This window comes from Emiliania huxleyi, assembly GCF_000372725.1.
Source record: "Emiliania huxleyi CCMP1516 unplaced genomic scaffold EMIHUscaffold_35, whole genome shotgun sequence".
In the NCBI taxonomy this organism is placed as follows: Eukaryota; Haptophyta; order Isochrysidales; family Noelaerhabdaceae; genus Emiliania; species Emiliania huxleyi.
Window position 1 is genome coordinate 494445 of NW_005199363.1, and position 15000 is coordinate 509444.

At 67.1% G+C, this 15000-nt stretch overlaps 5 protein-coding genes across 5 annotated transcripts; 4 read left to right on the forward strand and 1 right to left on the reverse strand.

Moving 5' to 3' along the window:
* Positions 1-501: 501 nt before the first annotated feature.
* On the forward strand, positions 502-1117 carry EMIHUDRAFT_208429 (hypothetical protein; the record flags this gene model as incomplete). The annotated part of the gene is made up of 4 exons (XM_005772901.1): positions 502-558; positions 691-744; positions 813-850; positions 934-1117. The coding sequence occupies 4 exons, from the start codon at positions 502-504 to the stop codon at positions 1115-1117; spliced, it is 333 nt and encodes a 110-aa protein (XP_005772958.1).
* A 326-nt stretch (positions 1118-1443) lies between these two features.
* On the forward strand, positions 1444-4338 carry EMIHUDRAFT_65371 (hypothetical protein; the record flags this gene model as incomplete). Its single annotated transcript, XM_005772902.1, has 2 exons — positions 1444-2313; positions 4006-4338. Coding segments are annotated over 2 exons (1203 nt in total), but the record flags the coding sequence as incomplete, so codon positions are not given.
* A 516-nt stretch (positions 4339-4854) lies between these two features.
* Positions 4855-5225, forward strand: EMIHUDRAFT_355103 (hypothetical protein). Its single transcript, XM_005772903.1, has one exon. It carries the CDS (start codon positions 4867-4869, stop codon positions 5152-5154), a length of 288 nt encoding a protein of 95 aa, XP_005772960.1. The 5' UTR covers positions 4855-4866; the 3' UTR covers positions 5155-5225.
* A 3171-nt stretch (positions 5226-8396) lies between these two features.
* EMIHUDRAFT_355105 (hypothetical protein) lies at positions 8397-9365 on the reverse strand (the record flags this gene model as incomplete). The annotated part of the gene is made up of 1 exon (XM_005772904.1): positions 8397-9365. A coding segment is annotated over one exon (969 nt), but the record flags the coding sequence as incomplete, so codon positions are not given.
* Positions 9366-10384: 1019 nt separating this feature from the next.
* EMIHUDRAFT_101867 (hypothetical protein) lies at positions 10385-11322 on the forward strand (the record flags this gene model as incomplete). Its single annotated transcript, XM_005772905.1, has 4 exons — positions 10385-10561; positions 10665-10714; positions 10793-11083; positions 11247-11322. The coding sequence occupies 4 exons, from the start codon at positions 10385-10387 to the stop codon at positions 11320-11322; spliced, it is 594 nt and encodes a 197-aa protein (XP_005772962.1).
* Positions 11323-15000: the final 3678 nt, after the last annotated feature.

The window sequence follows — 15000 nt, forward strand, 5'->3', positions numbered from 1 at the left end:
AGACAGCGGCCGGACTCGCCGAGCGGCGCGGCGCGTCGCTGCTGCTTGTGGCGGAGCGCGAGGGTCGCCCGTCGGCGGATCCGTCGAGGCAGTCACTGTGAACGGCGTCTCTTCACGGCTCGCGCGGTGAGCAGGCGCCGTCGTCGGCTCCGTCGAGGCTTTCACGCCTGATTTTCTGAGCGGCAAGCAGGCACGCGTCCACGACACGCCCACGACACGCCCACGACACGCCCACGACACGCCCACGACACGCCCACGACACGCCCGCGACACGCCCACGACACGCCCACGACACGCCCACGACACGCCCGCGACACGCCCACGACACGCCCACGACACGCACACGACACGCCCACGACACGCCCACGACACGTCCCCACGCCCGCCACGTGGTACGTCCCGCAGCTCCGATTCTGGTCTGCGAGTCTGCCGCTGGAGTCGTATGTGTCCGCGCTCGCGACTGCCCCGTCGGCGCGCCGCTCCGGGGTCGGGCGGACGCTGATGTCGCGTGTCGAGGCGATCGTGTGGGAGGCAGGCGAGAGCGTGCTCTCGCTGCAGGTGTGAAGAGAGACTGTTCATAGCACGTATTCACAGTGTGGGATGCAGGCGAGAGCGTGCTCTCGCTGCAGGTGTGACAGACTGCAGGTGCGAACAGGCTGCAGGTGTGAACAGAGCGTGCTCTCGCTATAGGTGGACGAGCTCAACGGGCCCGCCCTCCAGCTCTACCGCGGGCTCGGCTACGAGGTGGCAGCCGCAGAGGCGCGCCAGCACCGCTGGGAACGGACTCTCTTCACGCGTCCAGCCGTGAACAGGTGGTCGGCAGGGAGCGCGCGTCCACCACGCCGTCGAGGTGCGGGCCTCGCCCCTCCGCTCCTTCTTCAGGTCGCGACATCGCTCCGAGCTCACCCGTGCTCGCCCCGAGACCCCCCCTAGGTATGGCCTCGTCTCGAAGCTACTGCTCGGCGGTGTGCGGGAGCGGACCTTGCTCGTGCTGCAGAAGCCGCGGCCGCCCGCTGCGGCCGAGGCGGCCGAGCCGGAGGTGCCTCGCGGGCGTGGTGTTGTGGGGCGGTTGCTGTCTGGCGTGAGGCGCCGTTTGAAAGCGCTCAAACAAAACTGAGAATCTCACGGTCACGCTCCCTGCACATGATTTTGCGGACACAAAAATCGCGCGAAGAGGTTTCCGACCCAGCCCAAGCGCAAGCCCTTGTCCCGAATCCAGCCCCATCCACAGGAGAACCGCAGGGCCAGGTTCCGGGTCTTGACATGGGCTCATGGCGTATCAGGTTTATTTGTTTCTTTGTTTCTTTTTCGAATCCAGCCTGGTCGGGCGGGTAATGGCGTCCCGAGTCAGCAAGCGCGCCGCGCCGCCGTCCGCCTCTAGCAATTGAGGCGTCTACCCCACAAGCCCGTGTCCCGAATCCAGCAGCGTAGTTGCGCGCGGCAATGGCGTTTTCCGCCCGCAAGCGCGCCCGCACCGGCGAGGGCGGCGAGGAGGACGAGGAGCCCGTACCGGTCGCGGATGGCTTCGAGGCGCCCATCTTTGGCGCGCGCATCGTCGGACAGGTCACCACGCTGGCGCTCGAGGGCGAGGACGGCCCTCTATCGCTCGGTCCGGTTTGCGTCGCGAGCGACCACGCGGGCGCCTGGTATGTCGCGACGAAGGACTCGCTGCTGCACGTCTCGGCGGCCGGGCGCGTGCGCCGCGTGGCAGCCTTGCCGGCAAGTGACGAAGGCTACAGCGCTGCTGCCAGCCCAGACGGGAGCGCGGTGTTTGTGGCGGACTACAGCAACCACAAGATCCGGCGGGTGGAGGTGGCGACGGGAGAGGTGACAACGCTCGCGGGCAGCGGCGAGTTTGGCGACGCGGATGGTGTTGGCGACGCGGCGGAGTTCTACAGCCCAACTGGCATCGCTATCAGCCCAGACGGCGCGCTGTTTGTGACGGACCTCGACAACGACAAGATCCGGCGGGTTGAGGTGGCGACGGGCGCGGTGACCACGCTCGCTGGAGGCGGCGGGGCTGGCGACGCTGATGGCATGGGCGACGCGGCGCAGTTCTACCACCCCTACGGAGTCGCCATCAGCCCAGACGGCGGCGCGCTGTTTGTGACGCACTTCCACAACCACAAGCTCCGGCGGGTGGAGGTGGCGACGGGCGCTGTGACCACGCTCGCGGGCGGCGGCACCATGGGAAGCGCTGACGGCGTGGGCGACGCGGCGCAGTTCTACAACCCAAGTGGCATCGCCATCAGCCCAGACGGCGGCGCGCTGTTTGTGGCGGACTACGGCAACCACAAGATCCGGCGGGTTGAGGTGGCGACAGGCGAGGTGACAACGATCGCGGGCAGTGGCACCAGTGGCAGCGCTGACGGCGTGGGCGACGCGGCGGAGTTCACTCACCCAGATGAAGTCGCCATCAGCCCCGACGGCAGCACGCTGTTGGTCAGTTCCAACGGTGGCCTCCGCCAGGTCTGCGCGGCGGCGCCTCCTCCGCCTCCCTCCTTTGCCCCGATCGTCGTTCCGCCTTCCACAATCCTGGCTGACTTCGCAAAGACACGGGGCGACGCCTCCCTCCCGCAGGGCATGGTCACCTTCCTGGTCGGCGACGACAAGGAGCACATCGAGCATGTGAGCAAGAACAACCTCTGCGCCCGGTCCCCGGTCTTTCGGACCATGTTTGGCATCGGGATGAAGGAGCGCGACGCCGCCGAGGTCACGGTGGCTCACACCGACCTCGCCAGCTTCACCGCCCTCGTGGACTACCTCCTCTCCGACAAGTTCGACCTCGGCGAGGAGGAGGGCAGGGCGCAGCGCGCGCTCGACCTGCGGGAGCTGGCGCAGATGTACCAGGTGCCGCGCCTCGAGCTGCTATGCGCGCAGGCGCTGCAGGAGAGCGTCGCGCCGGCGACCGCCGTGCCGCTGCTCGAGGCGGCGCACACGATGGGCGACGGGCGGCTCCTCGCGCAGTGCCGCCGCTACGTGGCCGACCACGCCGCCGAGGTGCGGGCGAGCGGCGGCGTGGAGCAGCTGCGCGACTTTGGCGTGGCCAAGGGGCTGCTCGGCGACGCGCTCGACCAGGTGGCGGAGCTCAAGGGGACGGTGGCGGCGCGCGACGCGGAGCTCGAGAAGGTCCGGGCGGAGCGGGCATGAGCGAGGGGCAGCGTCCCACGCCCTGCTCGCTCGCCGCTTGGCACAAGTGACAGCAGTGTGTGACAGCGCAGCGCCGCCGTGTACAGGGAGCGCGCTCCTGCGACACCGTTTTGATTTCCCGGTACGTTCGTACGTTCGTACGTCAGTAGTCGCACTCTCTTCTTCATTCCACTTTTTGACACCCCAGCCCGTGTCCCGAATCCATCCCTCAGCTACCCCCCCCACCCCCCCCGTTGCCGCGAAGCGCGTGCAATGGCGTCCGTAATCGCGTCTACCCCACACGCCCGTGTCCCGAATCCAGCAGCGTAGTTGCGCGCGGCAATGGCGTCCTCCGCAGGCAAGCGCGCCCGCACCAGCGGCGCCGAGGCGGACGAGAAGCCCGTGCCGGTCGCGGGCGGCTTCGAGGCGCCCATCTTTGGCGCGCGCGTCCTCGGACAGGTCACCACGCTGGCGCTCGAGGGCGAGGACGGCCCTCTATCGCTCGGTCCGGTTTGCGTCGCGAGCGACCACGCGGGCGCCTGGTACGTCTCGACCAAGGACTCGCTGCTGCACGTCTCGGCGGCCGGGCGCGTGCGCCGCGTGGCAGCCTTGCCGGCAAGTGACGAAGGCTACAGCGCTGCTGCCAGCCCAGACGGGAGCGCGGTGTTTGTGGCGGACTACAGCAACCACAAGATCCGGCGGGTGGAGGTGGCGACTGGCGAGGTGGCCACGCTCGCGGGCAGTGGCATAAATGGCAGCGCCGACGGCGTGGGCGACGCGGCGGAGTTCTTCTACCCAGCCGGAAGCACCGTTAGCCCGGACGGCAGCGCGCTGTTTGTGGCGGACTTCGTCGACCACAAGATCCGGCGGGTGGAGGTGGCGACGGGAGAGGTGACCACGCTCGCGGGCAGCGGCGCGGATGGCGACGCGGATGGCGTGGGCGACGCGGCGCAGTTCAGCTACCCAAATGGCATCTCCATCAGCCCAGACGGCAGCGCGCTGTTTGTGGCGGACTATGAGAACCACAAGATCCGGCGGGTTGAGGTGGCGACTGGCGCTGTGACCACGCTCGCTGGAGGCGGCGGGGCTGGCGGCGCGGATGGCGTGGGCGACGCGGCGCAGTTCTGCTGCCCAATTGGCATCGCCATCAGCCCAGACGGCGGCGCGCTGTTTGTGGCGGACTACGGCAACCACAAGATCCGGCGGGTTGAGGTGGCGACGGGAGAGGTGACGACGGTCGCGGGCAGTGGCACCAGGGGCAGCGCGGATGGCGTGGGCGACGCGGCGGAGTTCGACTGCCCAACTGAAGTCGCCCTGAGCCCCGACGGCACGCTGTTGGTCAGTGCGAGCGGTGGCCTCCGCCAGGTCTGCGTGGCAGCGCCTCCTCCGCCTCCCTCCTTTGCCCCGATCGTCGTTCCGCCTTCGACCCTTGGAGCCGACCTCGCAACGACGCGGGGCGACGCGTCCCTCCCAGAGGGGAAAGTCACCTTCCTGGTCGGCGACAACGAGGAGCGCGTCGAGCACGTGAGCAAGAACAACCTTTGCGCCCGGTCCCCGGTCTTTCGGACCATGTTTGGCATCGGCATGAAGGAGCGCGACGCCGCCGAGGTCACGGTGTCCCACACCAACCTCGCCAGCTTCACCGCCCTCGTCGACTACCTCCTCTCCGACAAGTTCGACCTCGGCGAGGAGGAGGGCAGGGCGCAGCGCGCGCTCGACCTGCGGGAGCTGGCGCAGATGTACCAGGTGCCGCGCCTCGAGCTGCTCTGCGCGCAGGCGCTGCAGGAGAGCGTCGCGCCGGCGACCGCCGTGCCGCTGCTCGAGGCGGCGCACGCGACGGGCGACGGGCGGCTCCTCGCGCAGTGCCGCCGCTTCGTGGCCGACCACGCCGCCGAGGTGCGGGCGAGCGGCGGCGTGGAGCAGCTGCGCGACTTTGGCGTGGCCAAGGGGCTGCTCGGCGACGCGCTCGACCAGGTGGCGGAGCTCAAGGGCGCGATGCGCGCGCTCCGCGTCGCGGAGAGCTGAGAGCGCCCGATCGAGTACCGGAGCAGTGTGACAGCGCAGCGCGCCGAGTACAGGGAGCGCGCTCCCGCGCACCGTTTTGATTTGTCTACGCACCCTGCGAGCCCGTGTCCCGACTCCAGCCCTCGAAAAATGCGATCATGTGCGTCAGATGTCCCGGTGGTCATCTTTGGCCAACCTCCGCCTCCGCAGCCCCCGACGGCGCACCGCAGTCTCGGGGCGCAGTCCCGCGCACTCCCCGCCTCTAGCCGCTACGGGACCTACGTACCCCATGCCAGCAGCGCCATCGGCTACGTACCCCAGCACTGCCAGCAGCGCCATCGAATTAGAGTCGGTGCGGTCCGTCTTTTTGCAAAAAGAATTCGTGGCGCGGAAGCCGCCGCGGGCCATGCTGCTCTTGATGCCCAAGCCAGCGTGGCTCTTTCACTTCCTCCGGCGCCAATCGCCTCCTCCTCCGCCGCCGCCGGCCACGGCCCTCGAGTCGCCGCGGGCAATCCTCGCCGTGCTGCTCCTTGCAGTTCTGGCTGCTTTCGGCGGCCTCATCACCGAGGAGGCGAGGCCGCTCGTCGCCATCGCACGGATCATCGCGCGACTGCGCCAGAGTCGCGGCAGCTCGGCGGACGCGAAGAGTGCGACGCAGCTCAGCGACCGCAGCAGTCGGCTCGACGATGCGGAGCTGGCCGTCCTCGTCCCGCTGCTCAGCGCCCTCCCGGCAGAGTGCCTTCGGAATGCGGCCTGCGTGTCTCGTGCCTGGGCCGCGGCCTGCTCCTCCGACGACAGCGCTCTCTGGCGCGGGCTCGTCCTGAGGCGCACCGCAGTCCCGGGCGGCCAAAGGCGAGAGGAGCGGACAACCACGCCCACCTACCCGCTTCCGTGCTCGGTCGTACTAGGCGCTGGCCGGGGCTAGCTGGCCTCTCGAGCGCCGGAGTCGACTGGCAGCGGCGCTACTGGACGCTCGTCCGCGACGGGCTGGGCAGCCAGAGAGGCTGAGGGCATTGGAGCCGCTTCTCGGAACCTTGCACGCACCTTCTCGGAACCTTCCCCATAGGCAGCCAGGAGGCCGAGGCGCCGCCGCCGCTCTTGACCTTCCTGCCGCTCATCTCGGGCGATCTCGGGCGATCTCGGGTGATCTCGGCTGCATAGGACCCGCTGCGGCATCTCACCTTCCTGCTCCAGGGCCGCTTCCAGGGCCAAGACGCCGTCGCCTTTTCGCGCGCAGCGACGGCGCGGCGCGGTGGTCTTCGTTGGAACTCATCTCGTCTCTGCTGACTCAACGATGCGAGTTGTCTTTGTCAGGTGCGGCGCGTGGTGCGCGACGTGGGGCTGCCGAACCAGCCAAACGCCACGGTGCGCAACGGCCGCTCGGAGCGACTCTGTCGGTCGTTTCGGGTGAGTGAGGTCTCGTCGTTTGAACCGGCAGGTGCGCAACGCACTCGAGCTCGAACTGCCTCCTCTTCGACAGGGCGTCGCCCTCCCGCAGAGCTGGCACGCGACGGTGTTGGGAGGGGTGCCTGCCTGCGCGGCGAGGAGGGGCGGCGCATGCGCGAGGTTTGTCCTCTTCACGGCTTGACGGCGGGTGTGAACAGGCGCCTGGCGGCGGCGAGGAGGGCGGTGGTGACCTCGACGTCCTACCGAACCCGGTGCCGAACAGCGACGGGGAGGGGGAGAGCGACGGCAACGAGGAGGAGGTGGCCCGGGGGCTGGAGGCTCCCCTCGGTCTGATCTGGGGGCGATCTCGCGTGATCTCGCGTGATCTTGGAGAGTAGGATCCTGCCGCTGGCGGGGAGGGCGGTGGGGAGGGCAGCGGGGAGGGCGGCGCAGGCGCAGCGGGCAAGTTGCCGATCCTCTTCCCACCCGCTCCCTCGCAGCGTTCGCTCTTCTGTTGCCAGGTGCGAGAGGGAGGGAGGGGCTGGAGGTGCAGATCCTCCTGCACGACTCGGCCCGCCACGCGGTGGCGCACTTCCTCGCCTTCACCCTCCACAAGGAGGACCTGCGGCCGGGGGGGGCGGAGCACGCGCACGCGGCCATGCGAGCGCCGCGCGACTTCAGGGCGACGTCGCGAGGGACGCGGATCGAGGTGGGGAGTCGGGCCGCCAGACGAGAGCGGCCCTGAGAGCGGCCCTGTGCATGAGGTCTCAAGATTCGATTCCCTCGCCAGGCGGGTGTCGGGCCGCCAGACGAGAGCGGTCGTCGCGCGACGCCGCACTGGGTCACGATGATGACGCAGGTTCGTCACACATCGATCTCCCCATATCTCCCCATAGCTCACGATGATGACGCAGGGTCGTCATCCTAATGGAAGTGAGTCATCGCGAATTGGTTCATACTAATTGGTTCATACTGGTCACGGCGACGCCGGAGATCTGCCTTCTCTACCTCATTGAGTGATGTATTCCTAATCGGTTGGGTCACAACGACGCAGGAGATCGACTTCTCCATCCTCTCCGCGCCGCTCACGCTGCGGGCGAGTACAGCCAAATGCGGAACAACAATCTCCCCATACCTCCCCATACCTCCCCAGATCTCGAGGCCTAGAAGCGGAGCACAGGTCTTTGTTCTCAGCGTTGTACTCCGAGCAGTTGGCACCTAGCACACGCCCATGACGCGTCCACGACACGTCCCATGAACAGGCGAGCCCGCTGTGGCTCGGACTCCGCTCGACGCCGCCAACGCCGGCGGTGGACAATTCGCAGCATCTGGCGCCGTCGCTGGCGATCACGTCGCTCGGGTTCGGGCTGAGCATCTGCATCGAGGCGGGCGAGTTTGGCGTGCTGGATGTGCCGCTGCAGGCGACCAACGTCGGCGCAGAGTACTTGAGTTGGGCGTGAGACGCGTGAGAGGCGCAACCCTCCACCAGTCCAGAGAGCCAGTACTGCTTTTAATTGGACTCGTGAAAGACGCGCTGAGATAGAGGCAACCCTCCACACCAGTCGCTCCAGAGCCAGAGTATAGGGTACGGCTTTTATATAATGTACACCTCTGGACCCGTGATGCCAAAACATGCAGTGAAGAGAAGAGAGCGCCTACGCTTACTCACGTACTTATACGCACCCGGGACATCAACGGTGTCGCAGAGGATCGCGCTCGCCCTGTACACGGCGCGCTGCGCTGGGCTGTCAGCTGTCACACACTGCTATCACGGGTGCCAAACGGAAGCGGCGAGCGATCACAGGGCGCGGGGCGCTGCCCCTCACTCATGCCCGCTCCGCCCGGACCTTCTCGAGCTCCACGTCGCGCGCCGCCACCGTCCCCTTCAGCTCCGCCACCTGGTCGAGCGCGTCGCCGAGCAGCCCCTTGGCCACGCCAAAGTCGCGCAGCTGCTCCACGCCGCCGCTCGCCCGCACCTCGGCGGCGTGGTCGGCCACGTAGCGGCGGCACTGCGCAAGGAGCCGCCCGTCGCCCAGCGTGTGCGCCGCCTCGAGCAGCGGCACGGCGGTCGCCGGCGCGACGCTCTCCTGCAGCGCCTGCGCGCAGAGCAGCTCGAGGCGCGGCACCTGGTACATCTGCGCCAGCTCCCGCAGGTCGAGCGCGCGCTGCGCCCTGCCCTCCTCGTCGCCGAGGTCGAACTTGTCGGAGAGGAGGTAGTCGACGAGGGCGGTGAAGCTGGCGAGGTCGGTGTGGGACACCGTGACCTCGGCGGCGTCGCGCTCCTTCATGCCGATGCCAAACATGGTCCGAAAGACCGGGGACCGGGCGCAGAGGTTGTTCTTGCTCACATGCTCGATGTGCTCCTTGTCGTCGCCGACCAGGAAGGTGACCATGCCCTGCGGGAGGGTGGCGTCGCCCCGTGTCGTTGCGAAATCAGCTCCAAGGGTCGAAGGCGGAACGACTATCGGGGCAAAGGAGGGAGGCGGAGGAGGCGCAGCCACGCAGCCCTGGCGGAAGCCACCGCTCGAACTGACCAACAGCGTGCTGCCGTCGGGGCTGATGGCGACTTCAGTTGGGCAGTCGAACTCCGCCGCGTCGCCCACGCCGTCAGCGCTGCCCTCCGTGCCACTGCCCGCGACCGTCGTCACCTCGCCTGTCGCCACCTCAACCCGCCGGATCTTGCGGTTGCCGTGGTCCGCCACAAACAGCGCGCCGCCGTCTGGGCTGATGGCGATGCCAGTTGGGGAGCAGAACTCCGCCGTGTCGCCCACGCCATCCGCGTCGCCATCCTCGCCGCTGCCCGCGATCGTCGTCACCGCGCCAGTCGCCACCTCAACCCGCCGGATCTTGTGGTTGTGGAAGTCCGTCACAAACAGCGCGCTCGCGTCCGGGCTGATGGCGAGGCCGGCTGGGCTGTTGAACTGCGCCGCGTCGCCCACGCCATCCGCGCCGCCTACCTGGCCGCTGCCCGCGATCGTCGTCACAGAGCCAGTCGCCACCTCCACCCGCCGGATCTTGTTGTTGTTCTCGTCCGCCACAAACAGTGCAGTGCTGTCTGGGCTGATGGCGATGCCGGCTGGGTTATCGAACTGCGCCGCGTCGCCGACGCCATCCGCGTCGCCCATGCTGCCGCTGCCCGCGAGCGTCGTCACCGCGCCCGTCGCCACCTCCACCCGCCGGATCTTGTGGCTGCTGTAGTCCGCCACAAACGCCGCGCTCCCGTCTGGGCTGGCAGCAGTGTAGTAGTTGCTTGCCGGCAAGGCTGCCACGCGGCGCACGCGCCCGGCCGCCGAGACGTGCAGCAGCGAGTCCTTCGTCGAGACGTACCAGGCGCCCGCGTGGTCGCTCGCGACGCCAACCGGACCGAGCGATAGAGGGCCGTCCTCGCCCTCGAGCGCCAGCGTGGTGACCTGTCCGACGACGCGCGCGCCAAAGATGGGCGCCTCGAAACCATCCGCGACCGGCACGGGCTCGTCCCCGTCACCGCCGCCGCCGGTGCGGGCGCGCTTGCGGGCGGCGGACGCCATTACCGCCGCGCACAACAACGCTGCTGGATTCGGGACACGGACGTGTGCGGGCGATATCCATATGTCGAAGTCTCTTAGAAATGTGGAGCGCTGTAGAGCTGCTCACGGGCTTGTGGGGTATGCGACTTCAACGGCGTCGCGAATCGGTACACGGCGCGCGCTGCGCTGCCACACCCCGCACGCTGCTCTCACTACAGTGCCAAACGGCGAGCGATCGCAGGGCGCGGGGCGCTGCCACTCACTCATGCCCGGAGCCGAGTGTGAAGTTTGTGTGAAGTTGCAACTTGACGGTTACGGCGGCGACGGTCGCCGCTGCGTGCGCCGCTCTGGTCGCGCCGATGCCAGGCCAGTCGAGCGAGGCCGCCTCGACGCGCGCGCTGTACAACCAGTCGCAGGAGCTAGAGGGGCTGCAGCGTGTGTTTGACGGCATCGACAAGAATAACGACAAGAAGGTCGACGTCGACGAGATGCACGACACCATCCGGCGGCTCGGCTACAAGTGCAGCAAAAAGGAGGTGGCCGACATGATGTGGGAGGCGCGCCGGCGGTCGCAACGCTGGCGCAGCCGCACTCCCCGTCCCGCCATCGATCGCTTGTGCGCCCCGCCCCCAAACGCAGGTGGACGAGGATGCGGATGGAGCCCTGGAATGGAGCGAGTTCAAGCTCATGTGCCTCTGCACAGTCTCCGGCCCTCTCGTCGCTGGCGCTGCCGTCGAGTACCTAGCTAGCACTCCTGTGGTGTGTAGGTACCAGCGGGTACGTGCCGACAAGTCGGGGTGGGAGCCGAGAAAGCTCTTCACGATGATTGAGTTTATGATGCACGACAAGGATGGGTCGGGCACCATTGACGCCGACGAGTGCACGCAGATTCTGTACCGCCGGTACAGCCCGGCGGAGGTGGATGCGAAGGTGAAGGAGTTCATGAGCCACGACACGGACGGGGCTTCGATGGACGCGGCCGAGATCAGCTTCTCCGAGTACGTTGCCATGGAGAAGGCGAGCCTGGAGGAGCTCATGAAGTGCCACCCGACGTTTCGGTGTGCTCCCTGCCCCCGCTGCTTCTATACGTTCGCTCTCTCAATGCCGTGTATCGCCTAACTCGCTCGCGCAAGCCGCGGCTCTCTCCCGCCCATCTCCCGCGTCCCTCTGCGCCGCCGCCCTCCTCTCTCTTTACTGTGAACCCTCGGCCCGCTGCTCCAGCTACTCGCGCGGCATCGTGGAGGACACGAGGGCCGAGATCCGGCGAGCGATGAAGGGCACCACCAGGGCACACTAGCGTGTCGGCGCCCGAGTGCTGCTTCGCGCGGTGACGTCAAAGTATAGCGGTGCGCGCCCGAATATCGCCGTTTCCCGCAGGCAAGGTGTCACCGTCAACGCAAGTGTGTGTGCTTTTCGGGACATCGTCCCTACACATACTGATTACATGGCGAGGCGAGTCGACACAAAAGAGTCTCAAAGGTGTGCAGTCTGTACAAGCGGCCTTTGCCGCCAGGGCGCCCACGGCAGAGGAACAAAGTGTGTGTATGTGTCCGCGCTGCATCGCCTAGAGCTCACACGTCTCGTCCCCAATGCCCTTCGAGAGCGCCTTCGACAGCTTCGACAGCTTTGCGGGCTCGAGGGGCAACGCCTCGAGGAGCGAGCCGGCCAGGCCGTGCCGCCCGATGTCGGCCACTGTGCGGATGCGGTTTTCGCGGCACCATGCGGCGGCAAGGGCCACAGCCTCAACCGTCTCGGCCTCCGCCGCGGCGAGGAGCGGCATGATCCCAATCTCGGTCGCAAGCTTGCGGTTGTCGTCGTCGTCGCCGATCAGCTTCGCCATCGCGTCCCATGCGGACTCGCCGCCGGCGAGCGCCAGCTGCCCGAGAGGGCCGACACCGCCAGCCTCGACGATCCTGCGCTTGTTCGGCAAGAGCACGGCAAGGCTCTTGAGCGCGCCCGACGCCTTCTGCTGGCTCGGCGCGTCCCCGTTCCTCACCATCTCCACCAGCGGCGCGATTGCACCGAGCTCTCCTATCTTCTCCTGGTTGCCGGCGTGATTGTTGGCGAGGAGCCAGATTGCCAGGGCCGCATTCTCCTTCTTTCCGTCGCTGCCAGTCTTGAGAAGCTTCACCAGCGGCTCCAGCGCACCGGCCATGACTATCCCGTCCCGTGCGTTGCCAGAGCGAGCGAGTTCGCCGAGCGCAAACGCAGCCCGCTCTTGGTAGCCGGGCTCCGTCCTGATGAGTTCGACGAGCGGGCCGAAATCGCCGGCTTTGCCCGCGGCCTCAGCGTCGCGAAGCGTGAGACCGGCGGTCGCCAAGTGGAGGAGAGCGAGCATCACGGCCTTGTCACAACACAAAGCAGCGAGTGCCGGAGTGCGTGACTGCCCGAAAGGTTGTCGAGGCGCCCAGCGACGACAGCTCCGTGCTGGCCAAGCTGCCGTCTCCCGTCGGCGATGCCGCATCGCCCCTCCTTGGAATCGGGCTGCTAGCGCTGCTGGTTGTTGCCCTCTTTATCGGCCGCAAGCGCAACCGCCGCCCCTCTCTGACAGGGAAGGTTGCGGGAGGAGAGAGGAAGGAACCATCTGCCCCACTCGTTTGAGCATTGAGCCTTTGAGGGCGAGCTCGGAGCGCACAGCCGGCCCCGAGGAGCAAAATGAGGATCAGGCTCTCCTCCTCCTCCCCTCTTGTTCCCTCTGACCGCCCGAGAGGCTGCCCCCCCCCCCCCCCCTGGTCACCGTCCACCTCGCCGCCAGAGCAGGACGCTCACGGGATGTGTGGCAGCCTAGCTGGCTGCGTGTCTTGTGAGTTTGTGTGTCTGTGTCGTTTCTGTCCCTTTCGTCCTTTGTCCTTTGATTCTTCCTGTGTGTGTGTGACGTCTCAACGGAGTGCGGCAACCCCTTTCCGCCTATACGGTGTCCAGTCGCTGGCCATATTTTGTGTCTCTTCACCAATATAAGAGAATTTTACGTGACGAAAGGCGGTCGCACAGCACGATTCACGCGACAGACAAGGCGCGGGCGACGGCTTCCTCAGAAGAGAGAAAACGATGGTAGTTTTTCTCCGACACTGGGCACGGGACTGGCGCGCGCACACGCTGGCGCGGTTCGAGGCGAACTGTCGAAACACAGCGAAGAGGTCCGTACACTTGGAGGAAGGACATAGGATTGACGCACCGAACCGGCATGGTCTCTCATCGAACTGACCCATGATAGGCTACCACAAAGAGCGATTAATCATTCGGGCCGAGATCGCGAGAAGTAATGCGGTAATTGTACTCTAATCTTAAATGTGGATGCAAGCAAGACGAACCCTCCTTTCCCACACCCCAACCAACCAACCAACCTTGCTGTCTTACTTAGTTAGTAGATGACCGTCTCGGACACAATTCTTAGAATTGGCTAGGGCTGCAGAGAAGCTGCGTATCTCAGTCGTTCTTCACAACAGCCATCGCGCAGAGCAGATTGTGAATGAGCTTGCCTGCGGCGAGGGCGGTCGAGTGCATGGAGCTAAGTGCCTCGCCGTCCTCGCAGGAGTCGCTAGGGTGGTGTACCTGTGTTAGTGCCAGTGCATGAGTGCGCGCCAGTCCCATTCCGAGTGAGTTAGAGTCCGACTCGTAAAAGTCTTTTTTGGTGTTAGTGCCATTGCGCGCCAGTCCCTGCGCGCGGCGGCGGTGGCGGGGCTGCGGGCGGGCGAGGGGGCCATCTTCGACCACGCCGACCTCACCGAGACCGAGGCGAACTCTTGTCAGCAGCAGCAGTAAGCAGCAGCAGCGGCAGCAGGAGTAGCAGCAGCAGCAGCAGCAGCTACAGCGGCAGTAGCAGCACAGCAGTCCCATCTTTGCACTTTGGAAGTCAGGAATTGCCTGTTGCTAGGTCATTGACTGCCAGCTTCCCGGCTCGATGTGGCGCGGCGCGACATCTGGCTTGCAGTCCTTAACCCTATAATTTTTTTTATTTTTTGAGAAAAGCGACCGGCCGGCATGCCTTCCAAGCGCAAGAGGAAGGCGCCCGCCCCGAAGAAGGGCGCCCTCGATGACGTGGCCCTCATCACCGGCGCTTACGTTGAGGACATCGACCTCGACCCGGTGCCCGAGGGGCTCGACGACGTGCCTCCGCGCGCACCAGCAGCGCCAACCGCCACCGCCGCCGCCGCCGCCGCCTCCTCCTCCGCCGTCGACCCGAGCGTGGTCCGTGAGTGGGCCGCGGCCGCCGCCGACAGCCGCCGCCCGGCCCGAGCCGCGCCCGCCGCAGCGCCCGCCGCAGCGCCCGCCCCTGCCGCGGCGGATGCAGCGCCTGCCGCCGCGGCCCGGAGGAAGAGCAAGCCTCTCCCGCCTGGCTGGGTTGAGGAGGTTGTGGTCTCCAAGCGCGCGCCCGACGGCGGCGCGGCCAGCTCGTACAAGCGCTGGCGCGGCCCGGGCGGCGCCACGGTCAACTCGATCGTCAAGGCGTGGGAGGCGCACGCGGCACACTTGCGCGGCGCAGCCGGCCCTGCGCCCGCCGCCGCCGCGCCCGCCGCGCCCGCCGCCGCTGCCGCCGCTGCGCCCGCCGCCGCAAGACGGCGGCCGGGCCCGAGCAGGCCGCTACTCATATCTCCCCATATCTCCCCATATCTCCTCTCTCGGGGCGGGGAGCACCATCACAGGGGTCGGTCTACCTGATGGTCGGTCTTCCTCCACACATATCTCCTCCATGTCTCCCCATATCTCCACTAGGCTGCTGCCGGCCGGCTGGGTCGAGGAGGAGGCGGTGTCGGCGGCCGGCAACCGGTACAAGCTCTACCGCGGCCCGACTGGCCGCGGCGCAAACAGCGTTGCAAAGGCGAGAGAGGTAGATAGGAAGGGGAGAGCAGCAGCCAGGCTCGGACTGGCACTGGCGCGGTATGGGGTGTGGACGCAAGACAGGGGATGAGACGGCACGCTGGAGCGGCACACACAGACACATCAACTCACAGCCGACACACTCAGAGGCGTGGGC